The following is a 10,679-nucleotide window of genomic DNA, read 5'->3' as shown; positions in this document are numbered from 1 at the left end:
AAGCATTGGGGCAGAGAAGCACAGGAGAGAAGCATGGGGCAGAGAAGCACAGGAGAGAAGTATGATGGAGAGAAGCACAGGAGAGAAGTATGGTGGAGAGAAGCGCAGGAGAGAAGTATGGTGGAGAGAAGTATGGTGGAGAGAAGCGCAGGAGAGAAGTATGGGGGAGAGAAGCACAGGAGAGAAGTATGGTGGAGAGAAGCATGGGGGAGAAGCACAGGAGAGAAGCAAGGGGGAGAAGTATGGTGGAGAGAAGCACAGGAGAGAAGCAGGGGGGAGAAGTATGGTGGAGAGAAGCACAGGGGAGAAGTATGGTGGAGAGAAGCACAGGAGAGCATGGGGGAGAGAAGCACAGGAGAGCATGGGGGAGAGAAGCACAGGAGAGAAGCAGGGGGGAGAGAAGCACAGGGGAGAAGTATGGTGGAGAGAAGCACAGGAGAGAAGCATGGTGGAGAGAAGCACAGGAGAGAAGCAGGGGGGAGAAGTATGGTGGAGAGAAGCACAGGAGAGAAGTATGGTGGAGAGAAGCACAGGGGAGAAGTATGGTGGAGAGAAGCACAGGAGAGAAGCAGGGGGGAGAAGTATGGTGGAGAGAAGCACAGGAGAGAAGCATGGGGGAGAGAAGCAGGGGGGAGAAGTATGGTCGAGAGAAACACAGGAGAGAAGTATGGTGGAGAGAAGCACAGGGGAGAAGCATGGGGGAGAGAAGCACAGGAGAGAAGTATGATGGAGAGAAGCACAGGAGAGAAGTAGGGGGGAGAAGTATGGTGGAGAGAAGCACAGGGGGGAGAAGAAAACAGGCCCAGGTTTCACACTGAGTGAGTATAAATACATTTAGAATCTATATTATTATTATTAACTATATGTATAATATGTACTGTTTTAAAGTCATTTTGTGCCATTTTGGTTGGTGGTGTGCCCTGGGATTTTTTAAGTATAAAAAGTGTGCCGCGGCTCAAAAAAGGTTGAAAATCACTGCCCCAGAGGGACTTATAAAGTGTAAAAAAGAAAAAACCTCCCCCAATAAAGGTTAATATTTGGTAATTTGGTATTGTAGCATGTGGATTTGTTCAATCTATTAAAATATAACAATATTGTTTTTATTATTATTATTAATATAAATCAGAAAAAAGTTATAAAAAAAAAATAAAAAAATTCGATCAAAATTTTACACCAATATGATTCCAATAAAAAAAGTATAGCTGATGGCGCAAAAAAATGACACCCCAACAAGCCCCGTGAGTAGAAAAATTAAAAGCATTATGGCTCTTAGACGGCAAGGAGGAACATTGCTTCAATTTGACCTGGACATCCTTTGATCATGAAGAGGTTAAAAAACTGCATAATATTTTATCAAAACCAGGTCTCTCAGATCTGCTTCAGGTGCCACATTACTTTCTCCAAAAACATTCTTTATTTTCTTTCCAGGAAGACTGATCATCTTCATACACTTCCTTATATGAAAAACAACAACAAAAAGTCCCCAATCAGAATCAATAGTATGTAAAAAAAAAAAAGTTTCTTTTCACTACCGCTGGTCAACTAAACTTAACAGTTTACAACTAGAGATGAGCGAACTTACAGTAAGTTTGGCCTAACCCAAACCTGATTGGCCGTTAAATTCCGATACCTGGAAAACATAAATACATTCCCTAGGGTTGCCTGGAATACATGGATACATGCCTAGGAGAATAAAACAATCAATGGCCACGCAATCCGGCTGAGGACTACCGCGCCCAGTGCTGAACCCTAGTCATTTTTTAATCATTGCTGGAGGTACACTTTAACATCTTAAAATTTAAAGGGATTTCTCACATAGAAGGTAATGCTGCTCATTGATCATTTACGATTTGATAAATTCTCACATAAAATAAATGTAACACTGCATTCTATTACTATTACCTTTTTCCATATAGGTACAGTGGCCTTTAATGTGTTTATGCAGTACTTCACAGCATCAAGGGAATCATCTCTGTGTGGTGAAGAAATCGCAATAATAACGCTTGCTTCTGTTACAGGGACCAAGCTTTTAAAAAATAAAAATTTGAGTTTTTATACTTTTTTTTTTTTTTTTTACAGAAACATGATTTCATTGATTTCATTAAAGAGTCACTGTCGTGAAATTTTTTTTTTTGCAGAAATCAATAGTCCAGCCGATTTTAAGAAACTTTAGTAGTTGGGTTTATTAGCCGAAAAATGCATTTTTATCATGAAAAAGCAGTTTAAAGCTCTCCCCCTGTCTTCATTGTTCTATGGAGAGAGGGAAATAAAACACCAGAACAGGACAACAAAGAGTTAATCTACAGCAACATCACCCTCTATTTCCTCGGACAGTCAGCACTGACCTCTCTGACCTCTGAATACAGCTGTCACCCAGCTCTGTGTTTGTGTAATCCTTTGTTCTCAGCTCTCTGCTGCCGACTAACTCCCTCCTTCCTCCTCCCCCCTCCCCTCTCTATAGAACAGACTGGGTTGTGTCTGATGCAACAAGTCATAATTTCCTGATTTTTTGCAGTGGATGACAGAAAGGAGGGAGGGGGGACCTGGGGAAAGGCTTTTTAAATGCAGATAATGGCATATTTGCCTAATAAACCCAATTACAAAGTTTCTTAAAATCGCCTGGACTATTGATTTCTGCAAAAGAAATTTCACGACAGTGACTCTTTAAAGGTTACATTCACATGTACCACACTAGAAATTGCATCAAACATGCCACGTGTGAATGTACTCTAATAATGAAGAAACAGATCCAATAAAATTGAGACTATTTATATGATGCCTAATTTAGCCTTTCTTCTTATTTTACTAAGAAATTAGGGATGGGGAACCTACGGCCCTCCAGTGGTTGCAAAACTGCAATTCCCATCATGTCTGCTCAGCCCGGCTGTCTAGGCGTGATGGGAATTGCAGTTTTGCACCAGCTGGAGGTTCCCTATCCCTGCCATAAATCATATTCTTTATCTATGTTAGTCTGGGTTCACCCTAGTACTGTATTGTCTGCTATTCTGCTTTGTCACTGGTGCAGAACCAGGGGGGGGGGGGGGGTGAAGAGGTGTTGGGGATCCCTTAAATGCCAGACACGAATTATGCTCCATGGACCACTCATTGACTTTAATAAGTGTCTTCCATTTTGCTAGACAAAGCAGAGCAGTATTTCTGAATCTATGAATTGTGATGAAGACACTCAATGGAGCTTCCAATGCAGATGTAAATCCAGCCTTATAAAATAGTAATTTTTTTTCTGATACAAGAGTAGGTTCCGTTGTAAATTAACTTGTGTCAAAAGAACAGATTCTTTTTAAAGGAGAACTCCAAGCAAAGGTGAAAATATAAGGAAAGATGGGATGGTAGGAATATATCAATGAAGAGATACTTACATAACCCAGTGCCCCTGCAGCACCACCGCTCACGATCCCCTGCCGGTCTCCTGTATCTTCCATTACTGTAATGTCACTGCCCCGCTCAGCCAATCAGTGCCTGAGTCGGTACACCTTTGCAGTTACTGATTGGCTGAACAGGTAGTTCCTTTAGTGTTGTGACGACACAGGACCCTGGGAGATTCAGGAGAATAGAGGCTAACAGAGACTGATGGCGCTGTGGGAAGTATAACTTCATTATTATGTTCCCACCATCCCCTGCTCTCTATTTTTTTTTTTTACCTTTGTCCAGATTACCCCTTTAAGAATGTAAAGTTTAAAAAACTTGTAATATACCCAAGTCTATGATACACAGCCATATGCTTGACTGATGGCCATTTGTGTCTGATATCAGTTATTATTTTCTTAATTTCCATTTCTGCCATTGGCACATATGCTTCATACTCTAGGTGGACGACTTTCTTCCCTTCAAAATTGTTCCTCGTAGTCCCTAAAAAAACACACACAACCTCAATGTCAGCAATAAAAATGACAGGTAGCTAGAGATGAGAAAACTTCGAGCAGGCCTGGGTTTGTCCAAACCAAAGTGTGCAGCATTTGGTTACTGGTGGCTGAAGAGGTTGGCTGCCTGGATACAGCCATGTTTTTGTATCCCTCTATTCTGTAAGCACAGCTGCATATGGGCCCACTGGATTTATGTAGAGAAGTGTACATATAAAATACATTCTGTACCATCTGAGATACCTGTGTACAGTCAATGCAATATATGCAAGCTCAGATTTCAGATACAATTTGCACATGCATGTAAATCATGATAACTAGAATGTAAGCACAACGCAAGCACACCCTGTCTGTGTGCAGGAGCTTTCCTGTCACCTTGGGCAAGCAGTGCAGACAGCACAAAGTCACTGAATTCTTGCACAAATTTAAGGCCTGTGCAAAAATAAATTGTGTTTTTTTAAGCCATCTGGGTGTAGCAGGCAGAATGATGGATCCTCCCTTAAATCTGTTGCCAGCTACCTACCTACAAAAATGGACACCGCACCACAGCTTGGGGAGACCGTCAGCTGTGAGACTTCTTCAGTAGAGAGCTTTTCTGAGCAGATTTTAATAAAATCTTGAGGTTCCTCATTATTTTCATCCATAGCAGCTAAAATGTATAAAAAAAAGATTGAAAGTGATAATTGTGATTACTAATCAACCCATTTAGTAGTCCTCTACATGCACTTTATGTATACACAATAAAAATTATTTTTCATATTGATATAAGCTACATGCCATCATCATTCAGCATGGGATAGCAGGGGCTGACACACTTTCCTGAAAATCTAACGTTTTACACATAACAAAATAAAATTTGAATCTGCATCAGCAACCAAGAACAAGCAAACGAACTAGATCCAAAAACAAGGTGCGGTGTACAAAGCCCACATCACTACAGACAACCATAAGGTGCTCTTGTGAAAACAGTCTCCATTCTTTTGTGGCAAATTGATAATTTACCTTTCCAGGGACCACTGCCTCCCAAATGTCATTACGGAGATCCTCAGCCTGTTGAAAGACAACGATCAGCCAACATCGTGCATGTCAAGTGATCGTTGTCTTCTATTACATGAAGCGATTATCGGCCATGACAGCCAATAATCTTTTCATGTAATAAGGCCTTTACTTTTAAGCCATCCGCTTTACTGAATGACACAATTCCTGAGACTAAAATCCTAGATGCTATAGCTTCCCTTAGAAGCGCAAATCACCGGGTCCAGATGGAATCCCAGAGGAATTCTATAAGTATGCAGGTCCACTTTTTCACCAGTTAAAAAATAAGCCTTATCCGTCAGAAAGGAAACAGGCTGTCCTCCCTCCTAGGGATGGTCCGAACAGAGTTCGGTTCGGGTTCGTACAAACCCGAACTCTCGGTAGTGATTCCCGCTGTCTGCCCGCTCCGTGGAGAGGGGGGATACAGCGGGAGGACCGCCTGGAAAGCTGGGATACAGCCATAGTCATAGGCTGTATCCCAGTTTTCCAGGCGGTCCTCCCGCTGTACCCACCCGCTAACAGCCAGAAACGCGTTAGACGAGGACTTTCTATTTTTGTATCTGCCTATTTGCTATTTTTTAAATGGAATAAGAAATAAGGACAAAGCTTTTATTGTGGACGTGCTGACCCCCACTCGTGATTTCTACATATTCTGGTCGTGCACGGACTGGGTGAGCTGAGCTTACTAATTGCCTTATTCTCTAGATTGCAGGTACTACTAACAAGATAGGACCCCGGCAGGGAGTACCTTTTAGGATGACTTACTCTTTGCTGGCATGCAACAAGTATACATTTGCAAGTACATAGAGCAAGTAAAACATCTTGTGGGGTGCTCAGCTAATAAAATATAGTCTTTCTCTTCACAATCATCTATAATATAGAGGATTGCGGCACTCACCACTTCATAGTAGTTCCATAGTTTATTTATTCATTAAAAAGGTGTATCATTACAGCATGTGAAACGCTAGTGAAAAAACAATGTGTACTGTCAGTTACAGCTGTTTTGCGCTCTACTAGCGCTTCTACAGACTTGCCAGAAGCGCTAACAGAGTGCGAAACAGCTGTAACCGGCAGTACACATTGGTTTTTTTTACTGGTATATCACCTGCTGTAATGATACGCCTTTTAAATGAATAAACAGATTGTGGGTACAGAGTCGATTTAAAGGGGTTGTCCGGCGATAAAAAATTATTCACAGAATAACACACATTACAAAGTTATACAACTTTGTAATGTATGTTATGTCTGTGAATGGCCCCCTTCCCCGTGTCCCACCACCCCCACCCGTGTACCCGGAAGTGTGGTGCGCTATACATTACCTGTCGCGTGCCGACCACGGTCTCCGATCGTCAGCAGTGACGTCTTCTTCGGGAGGCCACGGATCTTCCCGAGTGCCGGCCGCCCTCTGCAGCGTCATCCGAAGCTCAGCCGCGATTGGCTGAGCATAACTGTGCTCAGCCAATCGCGGCTGAGCAGCTGATGACGTGGCCGCGTCATCAGCCGCTCAGCCGCGATTGGCTGAGCACAGTTATGCTCAGCCAATCGCGGCTGAGCTTCGGATGACGCTGCAGAGGGTGGCCGGCACTCGGGAAGATCCGCCAAGCTCCCGAAGAAGACGTCACTGCTGACGATCGGAGACCGTGGACGACACGATATGCGGTGAGTATAATGCACCACACTTCCGGGTCTAGCGTGGGTGGGGGGAAACACGGGGAAGGGGGCCATTCACAGACATAACATACATTACAAAGTTGTATAACTTTGTAATGTGTGTTATTCTGTGAATAATTTTTTATCGCCGGACAACCCCTTTAAGCACATTTTATGTAAGACCAGACCATGTTTTCCATCAATCAACCCATACCTGCAATTTTATGGATATTAACCACCACTGATAGGAGGGATCACTGCAATCTCATCTCCAGTATGGAGAGTTATGACATCATTGCCAATGGTGACATATTCCTGACGCACAGCAAGGATGACGTTATCCTTAATAGCATGAAGGCTAGGGGCAAAAATCATACATTTTATAATGAGGTTTTAAAAATACTATGAAACATTCATAATATAGTAAAGAAAGATCCTATCTTTTTTATCTCCCCCAATCTGCTGGGGTCTGCAGCTCTGCACCTTAAATAGTTCTGATTCCCTTTAAAAGAGACATGGACTAGTGGGACCTAATATCACTACTTTAGAAAGCATTGGTACAGACCTATATGTTTAGCAAATGTTCATGAATAGGATGCTCTGGTGTTCCGTTCTCCCTGATCCCCGGCGAACAAGTGAAGTCACTGGTGCGCCAGGGAGCTAGGAGCCCCGCCAGTGGGTGCTGTGAGCTGTAGCTACCATGGAGACAGATCACAGCACGGGCCCTGTAGCTATTGCGTGGTCTGCCTCCATGGTAGCTATGCCACAATGGGTGGGTTTTGTTCTAATGTTATCCCTCAACAGAAGATATAGATATTGATTTACTTCTACTGTATATTTAAATATAGTTCATTACTTTGGATGCAGAGTTGCTATTTTCTCCCACAGTTCTTTGGAAGTTATTTCTTGAGGCAGAATTATGTTTTCGGAATGTACTCCTGCTAGTTCAGAACTCTTGGCAAAATACAGCACCACCACCTGCAAAAAAAATAAATAATAATAATTACACAGGAAGTGGCAGCAGAGAGCACTGTGTTAAACTGAAAAGAATACACCACTTCCAGCAGGACATACAGTACTTTACTGGAAGTAATTTACAAATCTATATAACTTTCTGGGGTCCTCTGGAGAAAATGTTTTTGTTTTAAAATCAACTGGTGTCAGAAAGTTATACAGATTTGTAAATGACTTCTTTTTAAAATTGTCAAGCCCTCCAGTACTTATCAGCTGCTGTATGCTCTGTAGGAAGCGGTGTATTCTTTTCAGTCTGACACTGAAACCTGCTACCACCTATGTCCAGAGGGGTGGAGTTTTTCTTATAGGGATTTACAACTTCTCTGGACAGTTCCTGACATAGAAAGAGGTGGCAGCGGAGAGCACTGTGTCAGACTGGAAAGAATACACAACTTCTTGCAGGATATACAGCAGCTGATAAGTACTGGAATACTTTATAAATAGAAGTTATTTACAAATTGTTGGACACCATTTGATACAAAAACTTTTTTTCTTGAGAACCCATCAAAGGGGTTGTCCAGCGAAAATCTTTTTCTTTCAAATCAACTGGTGTCAGAAAGTTATATAGATTTGTAATTAACTTGTATTAAGAAATCCCAAATCTTCCCATACTTATCAGCTGCTGTATGTCCTACAGGAAATGTTTTATTTTCAGTCTGACACAGTGCTCTCTGCCAACATCTCTGGCCGAGACAGGAACTTACCAGAGCAGAAGAGGTTTTCCATGGGGATTTATAGAAAAGACAGAGACAGAGTTCCTGTCTCAGCCAGAGATGTCAGCAGAGAGCACTGTGTCAGACTGAAAATAAAACATTTCCTGCATGACATATAGTAGCTAATAAGTACTGGAAGACTTGTGATTTTTTAATTGAAGTAAATTACAAATCTATAAAACTTTCTGACACCAGTTGATTTGAAAGAAAAAGTTTTCCGCTGGACAACCCCTTTAAAGAAGCAGTTCACTTTTTTTTTTTTGGGCCCCCCTCCGGTAACCTGTGGCATGTATACTTACAGAAGATGATCGGTGTCCCGCGGCGTAGCTCCGGTCCCGTCGTGCCGTTCAAATCCGCTCTCACTTCCGCCGGCTGCTGTCAGTCCTCTGCTCTGTCATTATACGCGGGAAGTCACTCGCTTCCATGCATTCTCTATGGAAGCGCGTGACTTCCGGCATTCAAATTACAAGGCCGAGAAGAGGAGTCACAGCGCCGGCGGAAGTGAGCGTGAGCCGGATTTGTACGGCACCAGGGGACAGGACCGGAGCTACGCCGCGGGACACCGATCATCTTCTGTAAGTATACATGCCACAGGTTACCAGGGGGGGGGGGGCTCAGCGTACTGGTGTACATGGTGTATAACTGTATGATACTGGATCACTGCATAAGTTACTCATACGTATGAGCTTTTCCCATCACAATCTAGCCCAGTGACATTGAGACATGAACCCTTCTGTTTAGCAGCCATATTAGATGAGAAATCCTTCATGTGCATGTACACAGGTGCAGGAAGCTCAGCTTACACATTCTGTAAAGTATTTGGATCACATGTATCATGTTCTTGCCTTCACCTCATCCACCATCTCAGGATATGACTGCTGTGTAACTACAACACCCAGCAGAGCTGCAGCTAGAGGCAACAATGACCACTGGCAATGCTGAACATAATAGAGAAACCCTGCACTCACCTCACAAGTCATGAAGGCAAAGGACAGAGGACTGCTTCCTATCAGCAGTGCAGAGCAGGAAAAGACCAGCACAGAAGAATTACTGTGAGAGTGTGTGATCCCAGCTCATTGGTAACATAGTGTGTGCCTGTAAGCACTGCTGCCACTGGTGCACACACTGCTCCACCCACACTGAGAGAGTAGCTGGGGCTGGGGATAGGGACGGGTGTGACGTCACAGTGATGGGCGGGGTTTCCTGGATTACACTGCTGAAGGCGGGAATCACCTCAGTGAGGGGAGGAGAAGCTTATGTGTGGTGTATGTGTGTGTATGCCGGGGAACAGCATGGAGGGAGGGAGGGAGGGAGGGAGGGAGGGAGGGGAGGAATGGTATTGCTGAGGAGAGTGACGTTTACATGGGACTGTGTTGGAGAACTGAGTAATTTACATGGGACCGTATGTTGGCTGGGGAGAGGGGAATGGTGTTTGCTCAGGACTGTATGTAGGAGAAGAGGTGTTATATGGAGCTAAGAGGCAGTGTTGGACTGGGGTAACATAGTTAATAAGGTTGAAAGAAGACAAGAGTCCATCAGGTTCAACCTAGGGAAACCTACTGTGTTGATCCAGAGGAAGGCAAAGACCCCTATGAGGCAGATGACAATTGCCCCATCTCCTTGGGCTCATCAAAGAAGAACATGCTGGCTTGGCTCTATCCTGAATTCATCTATAGCTGTGTCCACAACTCCCTTGTTTATTCATTCAAACTACAACTCTCAGACTACCCTACATTTACGAAGCTCTCGGAGTATCTTGGAAGTTGTAGTTGGTGAGAGGACAAACTGGTGGAGGCCCCTGGTGGCTTCAGTCTGTGGGTCCTAACTACGGATGGTCCGAATCGGAACGCTCGGCAGCAGATTCCCGCTGTCTGCCCCCTCCATGGAGCGGGTGGATACAGCGGGAGGAACGCCGGGAAAACTGGGATACAGCCTATGGCTATGGCTGTATCCCAGTTTTCCAGGCGGTCCTCCCGCTGGATCCGCCGCTCCACGGAGCGGGCAGACAGCGGGAATCATTACCGAGGGTTCAGGTTCGTACGAACCCGAACCAAACTCTGTTCGGACCATCTCTAGTCCTAACCATCAGCCCTGAAGGTCCATCAATAAATCCTATTACAGTGCTAGCAGTTATCTGAACATCGTCAGTTCAGTGTACTACAACTCCCATTGTATCCTAAGGGCTGCAGACTGTCAGCACATTCTGGGAGTTGTAGTGTTTGCAGCTGTTGTAGTTGGAGGGTCCTGGGTGGATTGTACACTGGATGCTTTGTGGGAGATCAGCATGTATAGTTCTTTAGAAGTGTTGTATAGTTTCAAGTGACCTCAAAAAAGTACTAATAGAGGATAGACAAACTGCTTGAACTGCTTCTTTAATACTATTGCTTAT

The 10,679-nt window shown here is 43.8% G+C and overlaps 2 protein-coding genes across 2 annotated transcripts; both read right to left on the bottom strand.

The window, feature by feature from the left end:
• On the bottom strand, positions 1-4,522 carry LOC138787427 (molybdopterin synthase catalytic subunit-like). Its single transcript, XM_069964726.1, has 4 exons — positions 4,402-4,522; positions 3,714-3,867; positions 1,903-2,026; positions 1-1,454 (listed from the first exon to the last, which is right to left on the bottom strand). The coding sequence occupies exons 1-4, from the start codon at positions 4,520-4,522 to the stop codon at positions 1,392-1,394; spliced, it is 462 nt and encodes a 153-aa protein (XP_069820827.1). The 3' UTR covers positions 1-1,391.
• A 2,272-nt stretch (positions 4,523-6,794) lies between these two features.
• On the bottom strand, positions 6,795-9,418 carry LOC138787428 (molybdopterin synthase sulfur carrier subunit-like). The gene is made up of 3 exons (XM_069964727.1): positions 9,259-9,418; positions 7,420-7,541; positions 6,795-6,921 (listed from the first exon to the last, which is right to left on the bottom strand). Exons 1-3 carry the CDS (start codon positions 9,268-9,270, stop codon positions 6,795-6,797), a joined length of 261 nt encoding a protein of 86 aa, XP_069820828.1. The 5' UTR covers positions 9,271-9,418.
• Between the last annotated feature and the right edge of the window lie 1,261 nt (positions 9,419-10,679).

The sequence above is a fragment of the Dendropsophus ebraccatus genome, chromosome 3, assembly GCF_027789765.1.
Source record: "Dendropsophus ebraccatus isolate aDenEbr1 chromosome 3, aDenEbr1.pat, whole genome shotgun sequence".
NCBI classification, from domain to species: Eukaryota; Metazoa; Chordata; class Amphibia; order Anura; family Hylidae; genus Dendropsophus; species Dendropsophus ebraccatus.
Note: the sequence above shows the minus strand (reverse complement) of the source record. Positions and strands in the feature narration are given on the sequence as shown.

What these genes read in the sequence shown, in the direction of transcription:
- LOC138787427 (XM_069964726.1), bottom strand. Translation starts at nt 4,522, where the DNA reads ATGGATGAAAATAATGAGGAACCTCAAGATTTTATTAAAATCTGCTCA. An exon ending in TGCGGTGTCCATTTTTGTAG is followed by an intron (nt 3,868 to 4,401) that starts GTAGGTAGCTGG and finishes GTGTTTTTTTAG; the next exon opens with GGACTACGAGGAACAATTTT. An exon ending in CTGTACCTATATGGAAAAAG is followed by an intron (nt 1,455 to 1,902) that starts GTAATAGTAATA and finishes TTTTCATATAAG; the next exon opens with GAAGTGTATGAAGATGATCA.
- LOC138787428 (XM_069964727.1), bottom strand. An exon ending in ATAGCAACTCTGCATCCAAA is followed by an intron (nt 6,922 to 7,419) that starts GTAATGAACTAT and finishes TTTTGCCCCTAG; the next exon opens with CCTTCATGCTATTAAGGATA.